At 47.8% G+C, this 26,278-nt stretch overlaps 9 protein-coding genes and 1 long non-coding RNA gene across 11 annotated transcripts; 5 read left to right on the top strand and 5 right to left on the bottom strand.

Moving 5' to 3' along the window:
- Positions 1 to 11: 11 nt before the first annotated feature.
- clt (cricklet) lies at positions 12 to 2,068 on the bottom strand. Its single transcript, XM_017072107.4, has 4 exons — positions 1,912 to 2,068; positions 1,733 to 1,858; positions 1,440 to 1,663; positions 12 to 1,381 (listed from the first exon to the last, which is right to left on the bottom strand). The coding sequence occupies exons 1-4, from the start codon at positions 1,960 to 1,962 to the stop codon at positions 106 to 108; spliced, it is 1,677 nt and encodes a 558-aa protein (XP_016927596.2). The 5' UTR covers positions 1,963 to 2,068; the 3' UTR covers positions 12 to 105.
- Positions 2,069 to 2,587: 519 nt separating this feature from the next.
- On the bottom strand, positions 2,588 to 7,734 carry PTP-ER (Protein tyrosine phosphatase-ERK/Enhancer of Ras1). Its single transcript, XM_017074207.4, has 2 exons — positions 4,604 to 7,734; positions 2,588 to 4,549 (listed from the first exon to the last, which is right to left on the bottom strand). The coding sequence occupies exons 1-2, from the start codon at positions 7,523 to 7,525 to the stop codon at positions 3,323 to 3,325; spliced, it is 4,149 nt and encodes a 1,382-aa protein (XP_016929696.2). The 5' UTR covers positions 7,526 to 7,734; the 3' UTR covers positions 2,588 to 3,322.
- Positions 7,735 to 8,685: 951 nt separating this feature from the next.
- On the top strand, positions 8,686 to 9,762 carry LOC139352463 (uncharacterized). The gene is made up of 2 exons (XR_011603661.1): positions 8,686 to 8,927; positions 9,023 to 9,762. It is a non-coding gene; the product is annotated as an uncharacterized lncRNA (long non-coding RNA).
- A 354-nt stretch (positions 9,763 to 10,116) lies between these two features.
- Positions 10,117 to 10,947, top strand: LOC108008848 (uncharacterized). Its single transcript, XM_017072754.4, has 3 exons — positions 10,117 to 10,285; positions 10,345 to 10,630; positions 10,684 to 10,947. Exons 1-3 carry the CDS (start codon positions 10,206 to 10,208, stop codon positions 10,792 to 10,794), a joined length of 477 nt encoding a protein of 158 aa, XP_016928243.2. The 5' UTR covers positions 10,117 to 10,205; the 3' UTR covers positions 10,795 to 10,947.
- A 185-nt stretch (positions 10,948 to 11,132) lies between these two features.
- On the top strand, positions 11,133 to 11,759 carry LOC108008792 (ATPase inhibitor A, mitochondrial). Its single transcript, XM_017072689.4, has 3 exons — positions 11,133 to 11,291; positions 11,360 to 11,498; positions 11,564 to 11,759. The coding sequence occupies exons 1-3, from the start codon at positions 11,242 to 11,244 to the stop codon at positions 11,630 to 11,632; spliced, it is 258 nt and encodes an 85-aa protein (XP_016928178.2). The 5' UTR covers positions 11,133 to 11,241; the 3' UTR covers positions 11,633 to 11,759.
- Positions 11,760 to 12,010: 251 nt separating this feature from the next.
- Mthfs (methenyltetrahydrofolate synthetase) lies at positions 12,011 to 12,986 on the top strand. The gene is made up of 3 exons (XM_017074215.4): positions 12,011 to 12,337; positions 12,397 to 12,652; positions 12,707 to 12,986. The coding sequence occupies exons 1-3, from the start codon at positions 12,221 to 12,223 to the stop codon at positions 12,937 to 12,939; spliced, it is 606 nt and encodes a 201-aa protein (XP_016929704.2). The 5' UTR covers positions 12,011 to 12,220; the 3' UTR covers positions 12,940 to 12,986.
- Positions 12,908 to 19,051, bottom strand: vir (VIR_N domain-containing protein). The gene is made up of 6 exons (XM_017074214.4): positions 18,886 to 19,051; positions 18,145 to 18,821; positions 15,191 to 18,090; positions 14,420 to 15,116; positions 13,298 to 14,359; positions 12,908 to 13,235 (listed from the first exon to the last, which is right to left on the bottom strand). Exons 1-6 carry the CDS (start codon positions 18,949 to 18,951, stop codon positions 13,061 to 13,063), a joined length of 5,577 nt encoding a protein of 1,858 aa, XP_016929703.2. The 5' UTR covers positions 18,952 to 19,051; the 3' UTR covers positions 12,908 to 13,060.
- An 849-nt stretch (positions 19,052 to 19,900) lies between these two features.
- On the top strand, positions 19,901 to 25,518 carry LOC108009036 (ATPase inhibitor A, mitochondrial). 2 transcript variants are annotated; one of them, XM_070994590.1, is made up of 4 exons: positions 19,901 to 19,921; positions 20,039 to 20,112; positions 20,396 to 20,540; positions 25,197 to 25,518. In XM_070994590.1, exons 2-4 carry the CDS (start codon positions 20,063 to 20,065, stop codon positions 25,323 to 25,325), a joined length of 324 nt encoding a protein of 107 aa, XP_070850691.1. In that variant the 5' UTR covers positions 19,901 to 19,921; positions 20,039 to 20,062; the 3' UTR covers positions 25,326 to 25,518. The 2 variants fall into 2 exon arrangements, with proteins under 2 accessions (XP_070850691.1, XP_070850692.1); XM_070994591.1 differs by lacking the exons at positions 19,901 to 19,921; positions 20,039 to 20,112 and adding an exon at positions 20,201 to 20,218.
- On the bottom strand, positions 20,557 to 22,279 carry yellow-d2 (L-dopachrome tautomerase yellow-d2). The gene is made up of 2 exons (XM_017073009.4): positions 21,688 to 22,279; positions 20,557 to 21,635 (listed from the first exon to the last, which is right to left on the bottom strand). Exons 1-2 carry the CDS (start codon positions 21,881 to 21,883, stop codon positions 20,596 to 20,598), a joined length of 1,236 nt encoding a protein of 411 aa, XP_016928498.2. The 5' UTR covers positions 21,884 to 22,279; the 3' UTR covers positions 20,557 to 20,595.
- Positions 23,085 to 25,038, bottom strand: LOC108009033 (dopaminechrome tautomerase). The gene is made up of 3 exons (XM_017073006.4): positions 24,114 to 25,038; positions 23,311 to 24,060; positions 23,085 to 23,254 (listed from the first exon to the last, which is right to left on the bottom strand). Exons 1-3 carry the CDS (start codon positions 24,522 to 24,524, stop codon positions 23,123 to 23,125), a joined length of 1,293 nt encoding a protein of 430 aa, XP_016928495.2. The 5' UTR covers positions 24,525 to 25,038; the 3' UTR covers positions 23,085 to 23,122.
- Positions 25,519 to 26,278: the final 760 nt, after the last annotated feature.

Raw genomic sequence — 26,278 nt, 5'->3', positions numbered from 1 at the left:
CGATTTTTAAATATATTTGCATTTTCGAATTATATTTTATTCAAGACTAAAAATGGAAAGATAGTAATGAGTAATTGCTTAATCTTTGTTCTTAGTAACTATGAGTTATAATTTAGCTCTCAGAGCTTCGTAGCACTTGCTCCTGTATCTCCTGTACATGCTCCTCCAAAAGTCCATTCTTTCGCCATCCGGATTGACGCACATCTTCAGCTCCCGATCTATAAGTAGACAGTCCAATTGGAAGGGCTTGCCATCCTGGGCCTTTTGGATGGGCTTCCAACTTTCCGATGGTTTTCCATGGCGCGCGAAATTCGCCCACATCTTACACATTCGCTCCGTGAGCAGCAAGTCGTCCTCCCTAACCTCGGATTCGTCACCCGCCATCTGGAAGAGATAGCAAATGTCATCGGCATGGGCCACGCCACGGAGATCCTCGTTCTGGAATATTTTCTTGTACATATTGCGACCGCCAACATAGTCCAAGCGATAGAAGTACAAAGGAGACTGTGTCTGACAGCTGGCGTGGATCTCGGCGGCGTGCTGTAGATCCATGCTGAAGTGGTAGTCGGAAAACAGATCCACCAGGTTGTCCATGTTCTCCTTGGTCAGCGCCTGGCCGTTGAAGAAGAAGGCTCGAATGTCGGAAGCAGCCTCCTGGGCCTCGGGGGCCTTCGGATCCGCCACCATATTACGGGGCACCATCCTGGCCAAGTCATCCTCGTAAGCCTCCAGCTTCTGCTTCGCTTTCAACACTATGGCCAGCCCCTCGGCGGAGTTGTAGCCCATGATCATGGGCATTTTGCCCAGGGAGTCCTTCTTGCACATCAGCTCCATTAATTTCTTGTCGAGGAAGCTGTCCGGGCTGCTGCTATCCTCGACGACTGGCTTGAAGGCAAACGGCAGGCAGCGTCGCCGCTCGTCGGCCGTTAGAACCTTCAATGTGTTGGCCAAAATGCCGGCGGGATCCGCCTTTTGCAGGAAGGCCAAAAGTGCTTTGGTATCGCCACCAAAGTCACCGCCTCCCAGTAGCTCTGCCAGACGTCGCGTCTTGACAGCAGCCTCGGTTTGAAACACCCATTCCATGTTGCCCGTTCCACTCTGCATGATGGCCTTGTGGAACAGCCGGTTGGCATGACGGGCATAGGTGTGCATATGCACTGAAGCACCGCCCGCACTCTCTCCGAAAAGGGTTACATTATCTGGATCGCCATTGAAGCTGGCTATGTTCTCCTGTACCCACTGGAGGGCCAGGCGCTGATCCTTGAGTCCCATGTTCCCGTGGATGCCCTCCTCGGGCAAACTAAGGAAACCCAGTGCTCCCAGTCGGTAGTTTAAGGTGACCACAATGACCTCCTGCTCCATGAGTTTGCCGGGAAAGTGGCTGAAAGGGGGTACGTGAGATTAGATAAATGAATAAGATAGTAGTCTGGGGATCCCACAAGTCACTGTTTCCATTTCCAAAGAAGAAGCCGCCGCCGTGAATCCATATCATTACTGGCAGAGGAGATCCCGGATTCTTGACCTTGGGTGCATAGACATTGAGGAACAGGCAGTTCTCTGAGCCAGCCACCTCCAAGGTGAAGGGATCGCGCTGGTGGGACACGTTGCCCTCTTTGCTACAGTCCAGTTCCGGCTCCCGGAAACGTTCCAGAGGTCGGGGGCTCTGGATTGGGATTATAGAAACAGGATTACAAGTGTCTTTTAATAATTAGGAGGCCTAACTATAGCTTACCCGGAAACGCAACTCTCCCACGGGCGGTTCTGCATAGGGAACACCCAGGAAACTGTTGTACTCCAGTCCACTGGCTAGTTTTTTCTGTTGACCCACCACAACACCCTGTTTCACTGGCACTTTCACCTGGGAAAATAGCAGTTTAAATAATATGCCGGATTTGAACTTCACTGACTTACCTTCATGCTGCTGTGGAACCTGCTAAACATTAATCTCCCCGAACGGAGCATGGCGAAATTAGTCGTCCACTCGTTGAGATTTCATAAACAATCTAATCATCGGCACTTATCCGGCTATAACAAAACAAACCGATGAACTTTGCTCGTCAAAAACAGCTGACGCTTTAACCCTTCGCTGGTGCAGCGGGTGTTTTTATACCTCAAAGTTATAGAAATCCGAAATTAAAAAACTCGACTTTGGAAAATAAGTATAATGAAGATATATTTTTACGTTTAAATTGCATAATTTGTAATTATTATTATTATCCATCTAATGACCGAATTATCAATGCCATTTTAAGGTTCAAGTAAGTAATCTGTCGGGGAAAGTTAACATCAATTTAAAATATTCGAATACATATATTCGTTTTTTTTAATTTCAGATTAAAACCTAATATTATATTGCGATATTAAATAGAAAAAAATCATAACAGACGTTAACATGACATTGCAAAATCGGGCCTAAATTTGAATTTAAATGTAAACTTAAATAAATTAAACTAACTATAAAAATTAACAGTTCAATGTGAAAATCAACCGAATCATAATTTAAAGTATATAAAAATTGATATTTATTAGAAAAAATTTAAAAAACATAGCCCAATGACTTCATAGACTATAATAACAACACTGTCGATTTTGCACATTAAAGTTACATTTAAAATGTTTCTAATTTTTATTTGACTAGTTCCATTGCATAAACGTTAATACAAGTTCATTTATGGGTTTCCATTTTTCTTTTCGAGATTTTCTCACGTGTTTTAAATGAACTCTTGTCCGTAATTTGGCCAGCGTCCGGCGGTCGAGCTGTCAGCTTGGGATTGGGGAAATTGGTGTTTAGTCAGAAGGACCCCGGGAAGGGGTCCGACTTGAAAAAGGTTTGAGCTTTCTCCGCCCCCAAGCAGGATGCACAACTCACCGGGGGACGCGGCCGAACGTCTCGAGCTCTGTATAGATGCGCTTCGTTATGGTAAGGGATGGTTTTGGTAAGGTAAGGTAAGGTATAATAATTGTTAATTAACTTTAGTTTAAGCATAGTTCACACCAAAAGTCGGAAACATTTACACTTATGTACACATTTAACACACATACATCCAACACTTAATAAACATTTATATATATATATAGAATATGTGGTAATAGTAATATTTAGCAAACATCGAGAGCATCTCATCCATCCTATTCCGAGAATGCCATCTTATGTAACTTTTTCGAGACTCTTTTAGCCATGGTTTCATCTTACTTGTCCGTCGTGGTTGCTTCATTAAAATAAGGGCCACAAAAATTGTGATTACAAATAGTAAATTGGTGTTTTGTTCTTCATCTCCTTTCGTTCGTCGTCAAAAATGGGTTGATTTGCGTTTCCGCATCTTTAAAATCGCCTCAGCGCCAGAGTGCGCTTCAAATAGAGACAAATGGCCCGATGGATTAGCTCGTACTGCTCCGAGTTCTGGACCATTCCGCCCCGCTGCAGACGCAGATTGCACACGATTCCCAGCACATCCACGAAAATGTCCGGCATCTTGGGCAGGCGGTCGAAGGATGGGGGCGTCTCAACCGCCTCCGCCTCCTGGTGATTCAGGATGTGCCTGATGAGCCGTATGGTGTTGCAGGTGAAGCTGCTGTCGCTGTCTGTTGGGCACTGGAGCTCCTCCTCCGTGCGGCTGGTCAGCGATTTGGTGAGCATTCCTGTCAGCGAGTAGGCCAACGATTGGCGCAACTGACGCACAGCATTCAGGATGGCCGTGAAGCAGCCAGTGCGCCCAATCCCGGCCGAGCAGTGGATCACGGGAAGCGGCTGAACAGCATTAAATATGTCCTGCTGGTAGATCTCCAACCGCTGGGCCCCAAGGTGGGCGTTCCTCTCGATCCTATTCTCATCGTAGTTGTCGAACTCCGACTCACACTTTCCTAGGTTGAGAACATGCAAGCAGGTGTCCAGCAGCGTGTTGATGTCCCGCGGCGAGTGGTGATCCGGCCAGTCCGGATACCAGTAGTGGTAGCAGTAGATCTTCTGCAGGTGGTAGCTAGCACTTTGCGGCACACGGATGCAGTAGAGCAGCACCAGCTTCCTTACCGAGTAGCCATTCCTTCGCACAATACCGACGTTCTTGATCAAGATAAAGCTCCCCTGGGCGGGCAGAGCCTCCAGCAGATCACCTTCCAGCGTCACCTTCACCGACTCCACGCCAATGTGCCGGCCACTTAACTCATAGTCGATCGCCTCCGAGGAGGCCACCACAGTGTCCGGCACAAAGGTGGGCGTCAAGTACCGTTCAAAATAGTTCCGGGCAGCCGCACTTAGTTGAAACACCTCGCACTTGGCGGCCACCGCAAATATCTCATTCAGCTCGATGGGAAAATAGACGGCGCACTTTTGGCGATTCGCCTCCGTGAAGTTGGTGAGCATGACGATCTTTTGAAAGTACTGCTGAAGGATCTGCGCACGGTCCATGTGCGGACTGCTGCTGCTCCCGCCATCCACGCAGCGTCGTATGTAGCGCTGGGTGTTCTGGTAGATCATCAGCCAAAACTCGAAGATGGTATTGGGCAACGGACCCTGCGTAGCCACATAACACTTGGACACGTAGTCGGGTCCCTGAAACGGAAGGCTATATAGTAGCATTCACAGATAATTGTGTGGGGATCTTACCTTGATATAATTGGCATTGATGTAGGGCATGTCCTCACTGCCGGTCACGGAGCAGGTGCGCTTCACCTCCTCCTGCAGGGTGATCAGCTCGCTGGACTCGGTTTCGAGCAGCACGCGCGAGTGCTCATTGGGCAAGATCGTCTTGTAGCGATTCTTCGTCTGCGAGCCAAAGACCATCGGCTTCTCTTGGTGATTGAGCGGCAGGTCCCAGAACTCCTTGTGCAGATCCCGAAAGATGCGTTTCTGCTCGGTTTCCTCTAGTTCCGGTATCGATTGCACAATTCTCTTGACCACCGTCTGGTAGCATGCGAGCAGTTCACTGTCCTCGGAGCTTGGTGGCACCAGATCGGTGGGCGTTTCCAAGTCCCGTCCATTGGGGCCCAGCACAGGCGGCTGCTCGATGATGTTCCTGTTTGTCTGGTAGCTGTGATCGAACACGTAGTTCAGCCGAATTAGATCGAACTGGTTGAGCGGGTTGGAGGCGCTCTGCAGCATCTGAATGCTGGCCAAGTAGATTTTGAACTCCTCGCTGGTCGTCTGCGGCGACAGAGGTCGGGTCATAATGTTGCGCACGGTTCCGGCGCAGGTGCACGTGGCCCCCATGCCTTGATCCGCGCTAGCCGATTCCTGCTGCGGATTGGGTTGCAAGTCCGAGGCGGACCCGAAGCACACCTGTCCGAAGAACTTTTGGTTGTTAACCTTGCTGCTGTTTAAGTTCTCGGTGCTGAAGAATTTGCGTTGATGCGGAGCTTGGTTGGCGGCAGCACAACTGCAGACCGTGACCTTCGGCTGCCCCATGTCCTGCACCTGAATCTCTGTACTTGCTCCTCCTCCCAGTATGCTGCCCATGTTTAGGGTGAGGCTCTGATTGGAGCCGCGGCGTTCTAGCAGTCCTCTCTTTGGAGTAGGTACATTGGATCCCGAACCCGATCCCGAGCCGGTGGAATTGGTGCGCATGTTGAGTCGATTGTACTTCTCCGCGCTCAGCATTGCCTGCTGCTGTTGAAGCTGATGCATGGAGTTAAGATCCCCGCATGAGGTGGTGGTGTGTCCCGTCTTAAGGGTGATGCTGTGGTTCGATCCCCGTCTCCGGAACAGCCCCTGCCGACTTCCCTGGCTACCGGCCAACAGATGTGTCTGCGGCTGCTGGTCGGACCTGTTTTGGCCAGCCGTGCCCGCATCCAAATTACAGCTGGACTTTGAGTTGAGTATTGAGCCCAGGCTGTAGTTTGAGTGGCTGAGTCCGCTGTTCATCAGGTTGCCGCAAGAGCTGTGCAGGTTGAGCGTTAAACTGTGATTGGATCCCCGTCGCTGGAGGAGATTCATCGAAGATGTGGACACCGTGGCCTTGGCCTGCAGCGGCGGCATCGGTAGATCCATGGACTTTTGCTTGAAGGGCGATTCCTTGGGACCACCGCCGGAGGAGGAGAACTCCACGAGGGTGAGGCACTCGGGCAGCGTCTTCAGATTGGTGCTGGACGAGTGCAACAGCTGATTGTGCTTGTGGGCGCTTCTCGGCGCCAGGCTAGCGCCCATTCCAAACTTGGAGCCGCCGTCCACGCTGCAGGCGGACTTTAGCTCGGAGTCGCCCAAGCTGGGGGTCAAACTGGCGTCCGAGTCCAGAGAGCTTTGGGCCGTAGAGCTGCAGTGCGACGAGGGCACCTGATATGGGTTCTGCTTGCGGTGGTACATTAGCCAGTCAGTGGTGTTGATTCCGGGTGACTTCCTACGCGGCGTGCGCCGCTGGTTGGCCAAGCTCAGGTGGCTATCCAGTCGCGAGAGCGACGTTGAGTGAATGGCGGAAGCAGGCTGTTGAAGATGGTGGTGGTGGATGACACTCGTCGACGGCTTGCTCTGCCCCGACTCCATGTCATCGCAGCTGCCATGAGAATGAGATTCGGTTATGTTGTGCACCACGATCGACAGCTCCGACTCATTGGCCGCCGAGTCCAGCGAGCGGGCCTTCTCCTTGGTGCTCTTGATGGTCGGCGTCTTGGGCTTGGGCAACGGCGAGGCCTGACCCGAGTTCTTAATGGGCACGTCCATGATGCGAATGGTGAGATTGTTCTTATTCTTGCGATTCTTTCGCCCCTCAGACTTCTGCTGCTGCTGCTCCGGCGGTTCGGCCAACGCAGGGCTGCGATCCCGGCGCGGAGCCTCCTCCATCCCGCCTGTATCCATGGGCGCATCCTGCACAACATGATCGATCTCCGGGAAGCGAAAGAAGTTGCCGTTCTTGTAGCCAGCCGAGTTTATGATGTTCAGGGGTGAACCGGAAACGTTCAGGTTGTTGATGGAGGACAGGAGTTTCGGGGAGTAGCTGAGGCGACTGGCCTCCAGTCCCGGCGTCGTAGAGGATTCATCCTTGAACAGGATGGTGGGTGAGTTGTGCTCGCTTTTCGACAGATACAAGATGTTCTCCAGGTCGTGGTCGTCCGACTCGCCCTTGGGCATGGTGTTCTCCTTGTCGGTGCCACGTCCACTGCCCCGCTCCTCTCCCGCGGAGCTGGTGATCTGCGGCGAGCAGGATCGGCGGTCGTACAGCGAGAACCGCTTGAACTTGCGGCTTAAAGTGGGGGACTGCGAGCTGGGTGGATAGTGAACATGAGGTGGTGCTGGGTGGGGGCTTGCAATGGTGAACTGTCGGGGAGTGAAGGCCTCCTCCTCTGGATCCTCCTGCTCGGGAATGCCCGGAACCCCACCCTCCGCTGTGGGCGAGGGGAATTCAAAGGACGTCTGCAGGAACTCGAGGGGCGTGAAATAGGGCGTGCTCTTGTTGCTCTCCACATCCTCGCCAGCTTCCAGGGGGTGGGTGGTTGAGGCGGAGGAGGGGGAGTCGTGCAAGGGGCGGGGGGCCTGTGGTTGCGGGTAGGGGTACTCAATGGGTGCATTCTCCTTGTTGTTGTTTCGTAGCTTGTCCATGATACACACACACAATTGCTGAAGCGGGGCGATCGCGGCGCAGTCGCTCCGCCCGTTTAGTGTCTTGGCCTCACTCGATCGGCATTCTCAATAGCTCGCCCGCACAGTTAGCACATCCGATTTGGCCGCAAATCATTGGTAAATCCAGCGTTTTCTAAAAAAAAAAACATTTTCTTATAGAGCTGGAGCTAGTTGTGGAGTAACATCAGTATCATCGATGTTTTCGAAACATCGATAGCATAATATCCCAAAAGCAGTCACGCAAGTCCGATTGTTTAGCAAAGACACCCTCCTGTTCTAGCGCGAACACACACCCACCTTTGGGCCACCTCTAATTGCTAGCAAAAGCGCTAATTTAAATTCGAAAAAAATAAAAATTAAGAACCACACATTCTAGCAATTGCGTTTGTAAATGACAGCTTAGGGAAGCCCCAAATTAAAAATATAAGTATGAAAACATTAAAATGGAATGCGAATTCCAAATGGGGTTGCCAGTGCCAGTCAATTTTTAAAATATATCTTTAGTACGGAATGCTCTCAAACCAACGTAATGATTATTAAAGCCGTGCTCTAATTTATTTAATATTCTGACTTCTAATATTAAAACACTTAAATGTATTTTGTAATCGCCTGACTATGGTTGACATTTACTCTAAATAATATAATTGTTTTGGATGCTAAAATTTACCAAAGAAAATCTATTAGCTACCGTTTTAGTAAGTGTATAAATGCTCTGCTAAAGATATATTCTAGAATCTAGATCCGAAGCTTAAACAATGAATCTGAAAGTTTTCTGCATAACTTTTTTGACAATAACAGGACTTTGTTTGGCAAGCCTCTCAAAGGAAACTTGTAATAGACCTTGTCGCCGCTGGGAAGAGAGTACAAAAACGTGTGTGTCTAATTTAAAATGTAAAAAAAGTTATAAAAATTAAATTATACAGGGATGAAGTTTTTTCATAACTTTTTTTACTTTTATGGGTCTTTCTTCTTCGGCGAGGCCCACAGGCTTTGGGTATAAAAGGTGTCAAATCTAAAGCGAAGTATCAAAAAAGTGTTGGAACATCACATCTTGTTGCAGAAAATAATTTTAAACATATTTTCAGTCATAGGGTTGAATAGGGTTGACATTTAATTTAAGTAATATAACTGTGTTGGATGCTAAAATTGACCAAAGAAAATCAATTAGATATCGTTTTAGTAAGTGTATAATCCCTCTGCTAAAGTTATATTCTAGAATCTATATCCTAAGCTTAAACAATGAATCTAAAAGTTTTCTGCATAGCTTTTTTGACAATAATAGGACTCTGTTCGGCAAGCCGAACAAAGGAAACTTGTAAAGGACATTGTCGTCGCTGGGAAGAGAGTACAAAAACGTGTCTGTTTTTACCATGTTAATAAGGTAAAAATATTTTAAAAATGAAATTATACAAGGATGAAGTTTTTTCATAACTATTTTTACTTTTATTGGTCTTTCTTCTTCGGCGAAGTCTACAGGCTTCGGGTATAAAGGTGTCAAATCTGGAGCGAAGTATCAAAAAAGTGTTGGAACATCACATCTTGTTACAGAAAATAATTTTAAACACAATTTGTATTTTCTTTGTTTCCCTTTAGAAAAAAAAAACCCGATAACAACACATCTTTTTGTTTGTATGTTTTATATCTTTTTTTGGTTTTTTAAATAAGGATATTTAATTCACTAATCCACAGATTATATTTTTGACTTAAAGTATAAATAATAATTTGTGTAATACAACTTTTATTACCCTTATAAAATTGAAAAAGTAAACCAGGATAATTTTGTACACTGTACAATTAACATATATTTATTTATGTTGAAAGTGCCATTTAATGGATCCTATATTATTGCAAACATCTTCAAAAAAAGATCGTATTAACTGAATTAATTGTAACTAATTAACCCAACAAAATGAATTAGTCACTGTTTTCAAGGTAGCCCTTGAGAAATGGATCTCAGCTCATTTAATAATCTATAACTATTATTGCAAAAATGAACTTGAAAGTCTGCTGCTTAACTTTTTTGACTCTGATGGGACTGTCCTTAGCGCAGCCCCCCAAGGCAACTTGTAATAGACTTTGTGACACCTGGAACGAAGAAACAAAAAAGTGTCTAATAAACCGAATCTGTTCAAAAAATTAATAACAGTACTAATGCAATAACAAATAAAAAGTACATTTATGTAAATAGAAATAAATGTAAATCATATTAAATTAAAGATGTATTTTTTAACATGCTAAAATAGAGGTGCTATATTATAGCAAATGGTACGGAAAACTGTTATGACTTTGATGGGACTTTACTCTAAGGAATCTGCGAAGCACCCTACAGAGTCTTTAAAACGCCATCAAATCTAAATAAATAGCTTATATAATTGCAAATATCTTCGAAAGTAATATTCGCATGGTCAACTATAAAAAATAATGTTTCGTTTTGTTGGTTATGAGTAAGTTTTGCATAATTATTGATTAGAAAGCGTTCGTTAACTGTATTAAAATAATAAAAGTCTCGTTTTTATGATCAAAACAGGAAACAAGAAAAAATAGCACTAAATAGTTTATAGAGCAACCGTGGCAAAATATTTCTGGGCTCTGATAAGTCTACTAGTCTCAATCGTCCAGTTTTGTGTACCCATTTTTAAAAAATCTGTAACCCTTTCGTATGTATTCCTTACTTTCGTGTACAAAAATGTTTTGTGCAGGACTTATGCAGCGTAGACTGAGCCTGGGTCTAAAGCAAACGTGAGTATCATCCTCTAGGTCGACTCGTTCTTATAATTCCCAAGCTGAAATCCACGAAGGCTCGGGTTGATGACCAACAAACAATATTCCGAGGAGAAGAAACCTCCAAATGTCTTCCTCTGGGGCGGTGGACTCGGCAAGCTGCAAGGCGGTCTGAAGGAGGAGGAGTACTTTATCTCCCTGACCCAGAACCTCATGTGCAAGATGCGGGACAAGAAGGACCACGTGGACTACATGCCCAATTGGGATGAGTTCCAGAAGACGCTGGATCACGCCTCCCTTGGCAGCTCATCGTTCATGAACAAGCACAAGAATGTACTCGAGGAGGCGTTCTTCCTAAACGAGGTGGGTACTTTTTCCAGAACTCGTAGTCTTGAATACCCTATCTTCATTTTCAGACCGCAGATGATATAAAAGTATTACACGATCGCGCTCAAGAGGACCCAAAGGTCGCTAACAACACTGCTACCGATTTGGAACTAAAGTCAGATCCGCAAAACACAAATTAGTTAATTGTTTTTATCATTACTTGACATTCCCTCGTTACTTCAGAGGCGCAACATCCTCATGCCAATACTTCCGAATGACACTGCGCAATAAAATTGTTAGTTTCAAAGTTCAAAAGAGATTTAAAAAATAAAAGTCCTGGATTTAAATTCAAATAGTCGTTTTTTAGCGCCTTTTGCTGACTGATTTAGGGGCGTACAAAAAAAGGAAATAATTTAAAATACTTTCTTTAACTTTCGGTACATAAGAAATTTAAATAATTGTCCCTATAAAACACGATTGCCTTTGCCTAAAGAGCATTTATTTTGGTCCCCATTAAGTATTTTTAGCTACGCTCTTGTCCAATTGTCATCAGTTTGTTTTCACAAGTCGGCGAAATCACTACGGCAAATCACCCCCTTATATATAGCTTAACTATACTATATAAACCGTTCCTATAAAAGACAAACATGTTTACACTGCGCCGTCTCAGTCAGCGTTTGTATCCGCAGCAGATTCAGTAAGTTTCACGAATTGGAGCAAAGTTGCATAAGAATTCTAGAACCATTTCGGAACATTGCATTGCAGACACTTGAAAATGTCACAGATCGGAGAACTCGGAAGTGGAGCCGGCAAGGGGGGCGGCGGAGGTGGGTCGATTCGAGAGGCTGGGGGATCTTTTGGCAAAATGGAGGCTGCTCGCGAGGAGGAGTTCTTCCACAAGCAGGTAAATCCAAAATTATATTATTATATTATTCAATAAATACACATCTTAAACTTATATTTATGTAGCAAAAGGAGCAGCTAAAGAATCAAAAAGCGAAGACGGAACCCAAGGCACCCGAGGCTCCTAAGAAGTGAATGATTCAAAGCACTTTTAAATAGAATATTAACGATTTTAATCATCACTTGATTATATTGTCTGAATTGTATTTACTTAAAGTTTTACTCCAAATATACTATATGCAATAAGTTCGTTAAATGAAAATGGTATGGTAGTGAATGATTATAAATATTTATATATGTACCAATTAACCGAAGGCCTCACCAAATGAGAATTTGGTTAAATTACAATTCATTTAAGGGGATTTCGCTCTGCATTGATTCTAAGATTCAAGTGGATAGCATTTTATATACAGATGTAGGTACCACAAATTTGATGAGGTACTGAATTACATAACATACTAAGTAACTCCCATCTCTGATCAGCTGATCGTCTTTCGGTTAAGCCCCTGGAAACCTATAGCTTCATATTCCATTTTGCTCCCCTTCCATTTGTTTACGAACCCAGCTGCAAAGCAGAACCACCGACTGATAACGGTGGGGCAGTGTAACCGAAAGTGATAAGAACGCCGGAGACGAGACCTGCAGATGCCCGGACTGGACAGGCAGATGGAAACAGTTCTCACCGGTTCGCACAAGTGTGAAGTATAAGCTCCACCGGCAGGAATGGCGGCTACAATCCAGAATACTCTCAAAGTGGCGCTGAGGGGGCGCATGAAGGATGCACTCAAGTGCCTGGACGCGGAGACCATTGCTCGGCAATCCCAGGCAGTCACGGCCAAGGTAAAAATCAGGCTGGGGTCTTGGGGTTATCACTAATCAGCTCGATCCCACGACACCAGGTGCTCCAGAGCGAGATTTTCCGCCAGGCCCAGCGGGTGAGCATTTACCTGAGCACCACCTCTGAACTGGACACCACCGCGCTGCTCCTCGAGATGTTTCGCCTGGAGAAGATGGTCTTCGTGCCCACGTACGAGGGCACCAAGATGAAGATGGTCCGACTGCGCGGAATGGACGAGTACGAAAGTCTCCCTTTGACCAAGTGGAACATCAAGCAGCCGGACTTTAAGGAGGCACGTGAAGATGCCATGACCAACGGTGGGTTATAAAGAGTTCCTCTGAGATTCATTTACAGAGATTCCTTTACTGCAGGCCACGGCATCGATCTCTTCATTGTGCCTGGAGTGGCATTTACCCGCTGCGGAGGTCGCATGGGCCATGGAATGGGTTACTACGACAAGTTCCTGAAGCAGCACGCAGAGAAGTATCCGCACAAGAAGATCTCACTGATGGCCTTGGCCCTCAACGAGCAGATAGTCAGCAATGAGGAGCTGCCCATGGAGTCGCACGATGTCCGTTTGCACAGTGTAATTACAGAAAACTAACGTTAAGCTTAAATACAAATTGGGAAAATACAGCGATCAATATAGAATCAGCAATTGTTAAATAATGGAAGTAATATGCTTAACTAGCGACCACCTGGCTGGAGTGGATTTGAACTTCCTCCTATCTCAGGTAGGATGGTCTGGAGCGCAGGCCACGCCCACGCGGCCTTCCGCTGTAGTGGGGCGACGAATAGTGGGAGTCACTGCTATTGAAATGCGAGTCCGAGCCCGAACGATAGGATCCGGAGGAGTCTGCCCAGCTCGAGGGTGAACCAATGCGCATCAGCTTCTTTTGTCTGTTAAGAGAGTGGAATTTCCCTGTGATACCGGGCTTTCAAAAGATATGGATTAACTTTACCTAAAGGCAGCAGCTGCCGAGATGCGGGATCCACGATTGCGTCCAACTCTGGAGCCCCTCAGCATGGAGGGTATCTTGTTGTAGCCCGTGGGTCCTGTGGGCTGGGCCCCACAAGTTTCCAGCGCCAGGAAGTCATCAACGTGCAGGGATGGCGGTCTTGAGGTGTTCGGCGGACGAGAGCGGAAGAGATCGCCCCTAGAAGGTGGAGGACGAGCAAAACCACGACCTCTAACCGACGAAACGAACATCTTCTTTTCCGGACGACCAGTGGCCGGTTCCACTTCCACTCGACGAGTGCGGAAACAAGGCGCTGTTGGCGTCATTTCGCGATTGGATTGCGGTGAGCCGGATAAGTTTATTACCCTCTTGCTATCACCAGCTACATTCAAATCCGGATTGAGGCACACGTTGGCCAAGTCTGTGAGATCGCAGGCAATGCGCTCGTAGATCGGCTCGTTCATATCCTCGATCAATTCGATGGGCAGCGGATCCAGCCAATAGCGAGCCGTGAGCTGAGCGTTTTCGGCAGTGGCACAAAATCTCGTGAAGATCGGACGCGCCTCGTACTGTGTGACAATGCCCTCGGCCTGGGGCAAGTAGGGCTCCACAGTCAGAGATCCACTACAGCTAGTGGCTGATGTATTGGCTTCTCCCTCTCCCTCAGGTGGCGTCTCAGTGCTAGTTCCTGCGAGAATCTCCTGCTTGGAGGCCTGCAGCAGAATCAGTTGCTTGAGGTCGCTCAGCGCCGCCTCGTTGGCCACCGCCTTGTGCTTCTCCATGACGGTAAGAATGCGACTTAGCACCGGTGGCTTGGCCAGTTCAATGTCCTGGAACTCCACCAGCTGGGCCAGCTCCGTGGCGCCCAGTTTCAGGGTGCGATGCGGCATGGCCGACATGGTGGGCGGCGGTTCGATTTGAGTCAGAGATCGCAGCAGCAGGATTAGAGATTCGATGTTGGCGTTGTACTCCACAGTTTCATTGTGAAGAATTACACGCTCCATCCATGCCTGGAATTCGGTGATCTTTTGTTTTAGCAACTGCGCCAGATGGTAAAAGGTGAAGCTGTTGGAATAGGTTTAATTATTTTGATATATTTACAACACAATGAAAGCCAGAACTTACTCGTGCTCAGTGAGGATGACTAGGTTGCGCACCGCCAGAATTGATATGCCATGGGTGACCTCCACACTGGTTAAGTTGCTAAAGACAGCATCGATGATTCGCGGAATAAGTTCCTTGGGCGGGAGTGCCGCAGAAAGATTTAGAGCTGGCGACGCCGTAGACTTGTGCGAGATCAGCGATATACCAGAGTCAAGGAAACTATCTAGAATACGATGAACCGCCTCCTGGCAATTGGAAACCACGTCGTTGAATTCATTGAGGGCCAGTAGCGACTGGAACAGATCCCAGAACTTGCCCGAAAGTATGGACAGCATGGAACTCTTCAAAGGAGCAAAAGCGCACAAGCGCGTGGAAAAACGGAGCAGCCGTTCCAGATTGGTAGTCGGAATGCAGTTGGATGTCTGGTACTCATTGCACAGGAGCTCCATGATGGTCTTGGCGATCAGCAGCGTCATGTTGGGCGCCAGATCCGACAGCTGCATGCAAACTCGCTGCAGCAGTTCCGAAAGCTGCGGGAAACTGGACGGAGCTAGTGCCTCGACCAGCTTGGCAATCTGTCCGCTCTGTGGATGTAAGTGGGCGGACCACAGTTTCCGCTCGGTGATCAGACGCTGCTTGTGCTGCTGCTGCAGTTGGTCACAAAGCGGCTGTGGCATTGGCAGAGGGAGAGGAAGCAGCTCTGCGAGGAGTTTAAGTCCTGTTTTTAAGGGATATGAAACATATTAGTTGAAGGAACTTTCAATTTCACTCATTTATCAAAATTCACTTCACCTGGAATAAAGTGCGCGGGGCCATCGACGTTTTTGAGTACCTCCCTGATCATCAGCGTCCATAGCGACTTGTGCAGCGACTCCTCGTCTTGTTCATTCGGCTGGGTATAAGCGAGAAGCGTCTGTACCACTTCCATCTTGCACTGCTCCACCTCGGGACCCGCCTGGCAGCGCGTGGGATAGTAGTAGAGCAAGTAGTACACCTTCACCAGGTGATCGATGGCGGTGAGATCCTTGTAGGTGCCATCTCTGCACAGGATCGCGTAGGACAGCAGTTCTCGAAGAATCTGCAAGGTGGGGAGCATGATCTGGCAGCAATGCACTCCCTGGATGGTCATCAAGGCGGGAGCATGCGCACCGGGCTGCTCGAAGTAGGCACACAAGCGCTCCATAATCTGAATGCAGAGCTGAACGCCGTCCGCTGCATATAGCTGCAGGGCCACAAACCGATGTTTCAGCTCCTCGGTCACAGGAGGAGCTTTTTGACCTGCAACAGGTTTGCTGATTGCGAGGTATCGCAAAATCCGCAGGGCCATAATCAAATCTCCCGGGAAAGTGGTAAGGTAGTCCAAAGAGCGGCCTATCACCTCTACCAGCGGCATAATGTCATCATAAACGAACACGTTTATGGCCTCCAGGGGTTTCATATACACGTACATCTCCTGCAACACTGCCGACACCGATGGCTCGAAGGTCTCGTGGTTCTTGGCCAGCTCCAGGATAACACCTCCATGCTCGATAAGGTAGTCCAACTGCTCGCAATATCGGACGCAAGCGTCCACCATATCCACCGCATAGCTCAACACCGGGCTCTTATACTTTGTGCCCGGCGAACTAAGCTGTCGCTGTGTCTGCAGGCGCTGCTCCTTTTTGATCAGATCCATAAAGATCTTCAGATTGTTATTCAGGCCTAGCACCTCGACGGTGTGCTGTCGTCCAGCGGGATCGCAGGTTTGCGAGTAGATGGCATGCATATGAGTAGCCAACTTGACGGCATCGTAATCAGGAGCCGCAGCTGCGTACACAATGGCGTCTAAGTGGTAACGTGTCTGGACCTTGTAGGACATTTCGATGCCCAATCTGGCAAGTCGTGGCAGCACTGGGCGAAGGATCGGCCTGGGTCGCATTTGAGGAGCTGGAACTGTTGCTGAAGCGGGAGCAGAAGCAGGAACCGAGGTTGGAGCAGGCTTCACTTCCTCATCGGTTGTTGGTACACTTGACTTGTCGACTCCTGCCTCCCCTCCTTCGCTTGTGACTTCCATTAGCTTGTCCTCCGGCTCCAACTTTTCCGGCTTAGTCTCCTCTTCCTCAGAATTCCTGGGAACCTCATCCAAGCCCAGCAATATGGCCACAATCGTCTGGGTAACAGGAAAAGCATCATCCACAAAGTAATCAATGCCCACATGGGAACGGAGCAGGGTATGCATTAAATCAAGCATGCTCAGATATGTGGTGGCTGGCAGCTCCTTGCAGTTCCCCAACATGACTAGCAATGATTCCGCCAGAGAATTCTGTCCCAAATATGACTGTAGGGCATTTGCAAAGCTGCGTTGTGCCGTGGGATCGGTGACCACCTCGAACTTCTTGGACACGGGGAGAAAGCGGCGCGGCTGCAAGTAACTCAACTGGCTGGAAAACAGTGCATCCATTAGCATCTCGAAGGCGAACTCTATTTGCTGACAAGTTATCACTGTGTCTTCCATTTGGTCCCGGTTACCCGGTATGATTATTCTGTCCACAAAGAGTCGCCGGCACCAGATTTGTACACTTTCCAGGCCTTCCCACAGATGCAGTTTCTTAATGATTGCCTGCAGTGCGTACTTGGTCCTCGTCAACTTGGCAGTCTTGATGGACTCTATAATCATCTGGTAGCCGTTGTCTTTTGAGGCCATGAAGTGATCAATGCCCATCCTGGTGTCTAGCAAAGCGTATACGGCTTTGAGGAGCTGCAGTTTAATGGAAAGCGCCATGTAGGGTTCATGATAAAGCCGGAATACCGCCTCGAAGATATCAAACTTGTGCTCTTTTAACAAATGCTGGAAGAGATCCTCGCTGCTGCCCAGCAGCTCGGCCATACGGGCACCCAACTTGATGTGCCGAATCTTAAACGCGGGCTGTGGCTGCATGCAGGCCGCCTGGAAACTCAAGGCGATTTGCAACACGTTTGCCGCCTGACGCAGATGAACCTCATCGTTTCCGAAGAACTGCTGCAGCACAAAATTTCTCCTTTTGAAGTGCTGGGCCAAGTAGCCCAACTGGTTGTTCAGTTGCTCTCCTAAGTACACAAATTGCTCCCTTTCATCCACACTAGCGCCGTGCTCCTCACTGAAGGCAACCACATTTTCACAGCGGGTTTGCAGGACGAGCTTCTTAAACAGCAGCTTTAGAGTTTCCAGCTCCTTGCTAAAGTGGGCGGCCATGTCCCCTTCGTAGACCAGCAGTGGTTTCTGCCAAGGCTCGAAAGCATCGATGGCGGGAGGAGCAGCGGCTGCGGCAGCCTCCAATTCCCGCTCGTACTCCGCAATGGCAGCCGCATCAACTGCATCGTCTTCCTCGTCGTCTCCTATGATCTCGTCGTCACTTAGAATGGGCTCGAACTGCTCTTGCGGCGTGCAGGATCGGTCCTCATCGTCCCGATCTCGATCACCACGGTGCAGCGACTCCGAGGAGTGCCTGTAATGCGAGGACTGCATCTTGTAGTGGGAGCGCGAGTCGTCGTCGTCGTAGTCCATGGTGTCAGGCGAACGCGGGCGCGTCGGAGAGTCAATCGATGCGGGCGGGGTTCTGGGCCACTTGTGCTCATCCACATCTGAGCGGGATCTCTCCGAGCGCTTGCGACGCGACCGATGGCTAGAGTACTCTGGCGAACGTGACCAGTCTCTGGAGCCCTTATCGCGGGAACTGAAAGGACCGTGATTAATTTAAATTTTTTAAAGGAATCAGATCACCACATACCATCTGATGTACTCTCTGTCGTTGCTCTCCGAGTGCGTATGCGATCTTCTCGGTGGTGGCGGCGAGTGATCCGTGGAGTGCGTGGAGCGGCGCAGACGCCGCATCTCCCGTTGCTCCTGCTCCTCGGCGTGCTGATGGTAATGATCCCGGGAAAGGCCGTACTCCATATCCTCCGGGTCATAGTCGCTTACATTGCCCTTGTGGGCGGCCAGCATCTCGGCCTGCATCGGCTCCTGCCACTCGTCCTTGAGCACGTCCTCCTGGAGAAGCACTTCGCCACTCAGATTGCTTATCTCCGGGCCCACAGGCTCGCAGGGCAACGTGGGACTGGCTATGGGCTCCGTCACCGAGTTGGTAAATATCCCGTAGATGGCCAGTGTGATGGTGCTGTACCAGCCGCGCAGCACCAGTCCGTCCGTGACGATCTTCTCCTGCGAGCAGTCTAGATGGATGCAGTCATTCTGGTTGTACCGCAGCAGGCCAAGATTCTCGAAAGCCGAGGCAGCCGGCATTCCCAGATCGTTGACAAAGAACTCCAGGTCGAACTTTGAGGGATTGGTGGCTCCCAGGCGCACGCCGCCGGGAAAGTCCGCCTGCACACGGGCGCCCAGTGGGATGATGCGCACCTGTGTGATGAACACCGGCTTGGGGAACTGCACCAAGTCCAAGTTGATGTCCTATGCATGGAAGGGGAACGGAGGTTAGAGACTGCTCCTTGTAGACGCTTCTGTGGCTAGTTACCGTCACTTCCTCGTGCGAAAAGGTGTCGAAGAACAGCAGCTCGGACCCGTCGTCTACATCGGCCATGTTTGGAATTTTAACTCGAAGTTTTATGAACAAAATCGAGGTTTAGTTTTTATTTATTTTCTGCAGTCGCTGAAGCTAGAACCTAATCGATATACGAAACTATCGGTGCTATCATAAATTGTGCATTATCGATTAACTCACATATTTCAATGGGGGTATTCAGTTGTGTGTTGAATGCGAAAAATGCTTAACTTGCGGTTAGAGTTTGTTTTATTTTGCGGGTTATTTAATTGCATTTAATATTTTTGGCGAACTCATTTAAAAATGGGGATTCAAGGTGAATAAGATTTTGACCAACCATTGACGTAAATAGTTACAGGTCCCATTTTGTAACACAGTGTACTGTAAGGAACTGCACTACCTTAACCTTTTTTGGAAATTTTGCTATAAAATTATACATTTCGCATTTGAAGTGTATATAAACAAAGTGTATGGAAATTTGCAAAAATTAAGAAGCCGATTTATTGTGTTCCGATTTAAGAAGATAAACTGAAATATTACCGGGTTCTTAGGTACAATTTGGCAATACCTTACATTACATTTTGCGGATTATAAAGAGATTAACCTCATCTCCAAATTGCGCGGATAAGAAATAGCCAATGCAACATTGAGATAAACTTATTCTACCTCCACCGCATATGCACAGTTTTGAAAATATCGTATTGCCCGCCAACTGGGAATAAGGCGATAGACCATCTTTTTTTTTTTTCAACGTGACCCTTTGAATTTTTTGGTATATTTAAAAAAGTAAAAATACTATAAAAAGTATTTTTCTTAAGCTTCGCGGCTAACGGTGCGTAACGGTGGTCACTCTGCAGAAAAAGTTTTTTTATAAAATTAAAAAAAAGGTGAGTAAAGTTCGGCCGCGCCGCAATATTCCGGCATTAACTTGTATATTCGGCAAGTATTCCTCGCCAGTGCGGGGTGTATTTTTCGCAAACAATAAACAAAGAATCGGCTATAAATAACTGTGCGTTTATTGCGTCTCGGCTGTTTGAAAAGTTGAATGGACTCCGGCTTTGAAGGCGACCGCTTTGGAATTGGCTTAAACCTCTTGTAACTGATATTTACTCTGCTCTACTTGCAGTTTCCCCAAATAAAATCAACCAGAATGTTCGTCGTACGTCGTAGTGCATCCCGCCTGTACCCCGCTGGAATCCAGTAAGTGGTTACCTGTATTTTACCTACATATGTACCTAACCTGTTAACTGGCTTACAACAATTAAACAGAGTATTTAAATCCCACCTGGTGTACATAAAGTGTTATGTATACCCCGCACTTCCATTTTTCTTGATTCCCCCTGATAAGATAAACAATACGATCCCACCCAAAATTGCTTTCACTTTGCGCGCGTGTGTGTGTGCTTTCCATGCTGACTTCGCTTCAATGTTGCGTAACCAACCAGAAGATTCTACTTCTAAGTTCCCTTTTTCCGCTCCACAGGCTGGCCAAGATGAGCGGCAGTCAGGTGGGCGACCTGGGCAGTGGAGCCGGCAAGGGAGGCGGCGGCGGTGGCTCCATCCGCGAGGCTGGAGGAGCCTTTGGCAAGCTGGAGGCTGCTCGCGAGGAGGAGTACTTCTACAAGAAGGTGAGTTAACTTTAAGTCCGTCGTATTTTAACTTTATTGAGTAGCAGCACATAGATTAGCACGGTTTTCCGGCGAGCAGCTCCTGAACACCGCACTTCTGTATGCGGAAGTTGATCTCCTTGTAATCCAGACCCGCTCCAAAGGCTTTCTGCAGCCGATTGGAAAGCACCCAGAGCTCCTCCTTGCCCTCGTGATTCCGAACAATCTTCAGGCCGCTGGCGAACTGCAGACGCTGCTCGTCCTCTACCAGCATCACCAGATTCTGATGGCTGTAGCCAGTGCGGATGTCCCAGCCCAAGAGGCTCGGTGGCTGGACCAGGCCGCAGATCAAGAAGCCGGACTCACTCATGGCCGTGCCTACGCACTGACTGCCGCGCTTGCCCAGCAACTGGAACTGATCCAGGGCGGCACTCACATCATTCAACCGCCAGTTGCTGCCATTGTTGATCACGTCCAGCGGAATGGCCATCTGCCATTCGCTGGACAGCGAGTGGAAGTACATCATGCGCCGGCCACCCAGTCCGTGGGGCGTCAGACTGGTGGAGACCGTGCCATCCCACAGCTGGAAGCTCTCGCCGGCAATGGTGAAGGTGCCAAAGTCCGGATGGGGGTACGTGAACTTGTTCTCGATCCGCCACGATTGCTGGGCGGCCACATCGTACACCACAATGCCATGGCCAATAGAGTCGGCCATGTACACGAATCCCACATCGCAGTTATGGGCATCCAGCTCCACGGTGGGCGTCACGAAGCGACTGACGCCTTCCTTGTACAGCCGCTTGGGCATCTTGTACTGGTGCACTACTTTCCCACTCTCCAAGTCAATGGCGTACAGCTGCGGCGGACAGTGCTGGATGAAGTCGATCTCGCCGCTGTCCAGGATCCACATCCGGCCGCATTCGTCGATCTGGGTGCGGTAAACGGAAGTCAAGCCATTGCAGTCAGCACCGTGGGATTTGTGCCACTCGTAGCTGGGATAGGCCTGCAGGAGGGTTCCGTTCGGACGCATTTCATTGGTGACATAGGCCAGGGAGTAGGGCACACCCTTGGCGAAGCGCGGAATGGTCACGAATATCGAGGGCGTGGCATCGCCATCTGAAAAGAGCGCATTAAACCTGCTTGGTTAGCAGTAGAAAGGAATCCTCACGCTTGTAGTAAACATCCACATCGATGGGAATAACGCTGCCCGGATCGTAGAGGCCTTCGCTCAGCACTCGTTGCCTTTCCTGCGGCGATGGGAACTCCAGCTCCAGATTATAGGCTCCGAAAACACTTTCCAAGGCTTGGCCGGATGCTGCCAGCCAGCAGCAGCAGCAGGCTCCAAAGACAATCAATCGGTGCATGCCGTAATCCTTTCACTTTCGCACCAACTGCTCCACTTAGAGTCCAAACGGATACTGCGCATGCGCGACGGGCCGCTGGCCCATGTCTTTCTAATCCAGCCAGCCACTCGGCAGGCTAAGCGGGTCAGCTTTTTGTAACTGGTTTAATTGCACACACCACACTCTGTGCACTGAAATTCTGGTCGGTCGTGGCAGTGTGTTTACTGGAGTCCACCTCCGAAAACAAGTTGCTGGCGTTGGTTAATTATGCACGCCACCTATTTGGTCCGTTTGCTCGGTTCATCGGCCCATTAAGTGCTATCAATTACTCAGTCGATACATTTTAGTTAGCAATCAAGTTCCGAATGTTGTTGCTAATGTCCGAAACAGTTAAGGTCATTTGATGGCGAGAAATCACGTTCAATATCAAGCATCTAAAACCCTGTGGGATTTAAGGGGGCTAGTTTGTTGCTTGGAACTTCAGACTTGCTTAATCATTTGGTGATAACAAGTGACCCCGAACTTTGCCTCAATTTGGTTGCCGCAAGAGATTCGTCAACCAAAACAATAAGCTTTACTCTGAGCTTCAAATGATGTAAGGTGGAACAAAAACCAACTGCCAAAAGTTTCCGATTCCCAAACTTTGGGTTGGATTTAAATCATTTGCCACAAGGGTGGCATACCTCACAAAATACCATTTTGAGGTAAAATCATTTAAAGTTCTCCTGCAAAGAGATCCAGCTTTAAAACTATTATCTCACGCAACATAAATTAATACGCAAAAGACATTTTTCAAGCCTTAACCTAAAAATTGGGTTATAATTAGTCTCTTTAAATGAACTTGTAAAAATTTAAAGTAAACACCTGATCAAAAAAACTAATTTCCTAAGAATTTGTGCATCTCGTTTCAAGGAAAATCATTTCTTCTAAATCTGTAAACAAAACTTGATAATTATTTGTCACCACATTAATCCAATCTTATAGTCATATCATATGGCCATTTTATGATTGTTTAGACAAAGGTTTTGAAATTAAGAGGAAGTTATAATGCCCGCTATTCCTGGGATTGAGTTGTATAAAAATACAAATATTTACACATTCATATTAATGCTTTCCGTTTGTAAGAATCTACCCGTTTGTATAATTTACCATTTGAGATAGGCTGTAATAAAAATCTCTTAGAATTCCCCTTTCTAACAAAATAAACTCTACAACAACAATATTATTTACAAGCATTAATTTAGTTGATTTAGTAAATTACTAATTAAACACAAGCCGATTGGACAGATCTTCGTCGTTGGAAAAGAAAACGCCTCCCTGAACATCATCCAACTTGCGACGCAGAATGCGGAAGTTAACCTCGTTGGAATTCAACGTGCCTGCGGAGATTTTCTAAAGGAACAAAGATCAGTTAGTGGTAACATATAACTCTACTGAATTAATCCCACCTGGAAGCGATTGGAGAGCAGCCAGAGTTCCTCCTGCCCCTCGGGAGTTCGCACCACCTTCATTCCGCTGACGAACTGCAGCTCATCGGACTTGGCCGGCAAATTGCCAAAACTTCGGGGATTGTAGAGCGAATTTACGTTCCACACGAAGAGCTTGATGGGATTGAAGGTGACGCAGTAGACATTGTTCCTGCCATCGATGGCGGAAGCGGCGCACTCGCTCCTCCGCCTGCCCAGCAGGGTGAACTGTTCCGGCAACGCCTCCGGGTTATTGGCCCAGTTCTCCTGGTTGTTGAGAGCACTCAGTGGCACGACGTACTCACTCGCACTGGCCAAGGGATGGAAGTAGAGATTGCGCTTGTCATTGTTGAGTGCAAATAGGCCATCCATCAGGAAGAAGCTCTCGCCAGCAATGGTGTGCTTGCCGTTATCCGGATCGGGGTACATGAAGCGGTTCTCTGCCCTCCAGGAGGTTTGGGCCTGGTGGTCGTAAACCACCAGGCCGTGAAAAGACACATCGGCCACATAGATCATGGTGCGACTGCAAGTTCCCCGGGGTGGAGGATCTTGAACCAGAACGTTTGGAGTAATGAAGAGAGAAGCACTCGGGGTGTAGGTGTTATTCGGAAAGCGGTAGCGATGCAGCAAGCGATCGGTGCTTAGGTCAAATTGCAGCAACTGTGGTGGACAGTGCTGGGTGGTGCCAATTACACCCGAATCGATGACCCACATCTGGTTGCACTCGGTGATCTGAAAGGGACTTAATGAGCTCCTCTTATAATCTTGAATTATAACCAACTCACAGCCACTCTGAAGGCGGAGGTGATCCGTTCGCAGTCCTCGCCGTTTGCATTGTGCCAGGCGTAACTGGGATACGGCTGTATTAGAGGACCATTCCTGCCTTGCGTCGCAGAAACGGTGGCCAGTGTATAGGGAATGCCAGTGACAAACCTAGGAATGGTGGTGAACAGCCTAGTTTGCCCATTGGCCAGATACTGCGGTTGGACATCGATGGGAGTTCCATTCTCGGGCACCAGATTACCAGCCGCCTGGGCATTCGCCCGATCCTGGGCCGTGGGAAAACCGAACTCCAGCTGGCGCCACTGCGTCAGCGTTTCCACAGTGCGCACGGGACGCGGTCCACCAGCTCCGGCGCCATAACCCTGAGCCAGAGTCAGCGAGAAGGCGATCACCAATATCCGCAGAGGCACCATTCTGCCGCAGAGTCGGATGGTAAATGTTCTAGTCGCACTAAGGGCAGCTGCTTATCAACCGCAGCCTGATAATGGGAAGAGAGACGCTGGCGGCGATTGAAGAGAGGAGTGGATCGCGGCTTGTTGACGGACAATTAAGAGTGTCAACTCTGTTGATATTTGGCCAGATGCGGCCTGAAATGCGCGGTAATTTAATACGGTGACCCCGATCTCTGAGAAACACTTTCTTCGACGTCTCGCATCGAAAGCCAACTATCGACTGAAAACAGGCTTTTCTGGGCAGCTGAAGACGAGCAGGCAGAACGGAAACATATAGATGCTGATTCAGGTTCAATGGCAGGTGGTTTTCCCCCGGTGTTTTGCGCTTATGTTGCCTGCTTCACTCGGTCAGCCAGGCAACATTTACATATACTTTTGTGAATAGCTCGTTCGTGCTAAAAATTTTAACCAAATATTTGCTCTCGGAGGGGGTGCCAAGGGTGGAGTTGTTTACGCTCTAGAATGGCTTGGGCAAAAGCCTCTTAAATACCTAATAATGACAGACCATTATTGATGAGACGCTCCAAGGGTGGGCGGGATTCGCTAACCCGTAATTAGTTTTTTTATGACTCGCTATCTTAAATTTCCATTACCTGCTAATCGAGAACTTCTGTTTAATTTGCTTTGTTGCAGCAACGGGAGCAGCTGGATCGCCTGAAGAACGACCAGATCCACCAGGCTGAGTTCCACCACCAGCAGATCAAGGAGCACGAGGAGGCCATCCAGCGCCACAAGGAGTTCCTCAACAACCTCCACAAGTGAGCCGTGATCCGCCGAGAGAAAGTAACCAAGCAGATGCGATAACTCGAGACATTTACTTAAATGCATTTTACCCGATTTTGTATTTCCCCAAGTGCTCACTATTTTGTACTACCAACAACTGAAAAATGTTCAATGTATTTAAAAACCGCATCAATAAAACACCCATATTTTAATGGATTTATTGGAAAATAAATCTGACAGTGATAAAATCTCGGAAAGAAATAGTTAAGGCTGGGGCTTAATATCTGTTTAATTTCTAGGGGATATCTTTCCAACCTCCTACCGACCACGACTATTAAATACCCGTAACCCAGTTTAAAGGAGTGCGAGAGGGTTGGAAAAATGCTTCAAACCAATCAGCTTTTTTCCACTAGCACACCTTAGCCTATAGCGCCACCTAGCCTACAGCGCCACCTAGCCTACAGCGCCACCTAGCCTATAACGGCAACTAACCTATAGCGTCCCTAGCGGCTTGCTGGTGTATTAGTGAAAACCGCTGATTTACTGCATGTGGTGTGCAATCTCGATTGAATCCGCAAAATATTGCTTATTGTTAGGTTATAACTTTTTAATTACTGGTCTGATATTAACAATTCTTAGGATATAGATAGATATTGATAAAAACAAAATCTTTTTTAAATTTTTAAAAAATATTAGTATACCCTTTACTCTACGAATAAAGGGTATATAAAATAAGTGTACAATAGGTGGCTTAAATCAATAACTGTTCAAGGTTAGTTCAAGTCATGAAGTTCGATGATGATCACAAGATCTTTAAAATTTGTAAGTTATAGTTTAGGTGTTACCGTTATTATGCATGCGTTATTGCTTGCAAGCTTAAGAAAACGACTTGTGAAAAACAACACGAAATACTTGTCACGACACAAACAGTTAACCACCTAAGTGCATTGTCAATCTTAGTTAATTTTAATATAACCAACCAACTCGAATTG

The sequence above is a fragment of the Drosophila suzukii genome, chromosome 2R, assembly GCF_043229965.1.
Source record: "Drosophila suzukii chromosome 2R, CBGP_Dsuzu_IsoJpt1.0, whole genome shotgun sequence".
In the NCBI taxonomy this organism is placed as follows: domain Eukaryota; kingdom Metazoa; phylum Arthropoda; class Insecta; order Diptera; family Drosophilidae; genus Drosophila; species Drosophila suzukii.
Note: the sequence above shows the minus strand (reverse complement) of the source record. Positions and strands in the feature narration are given on the sequence as shown.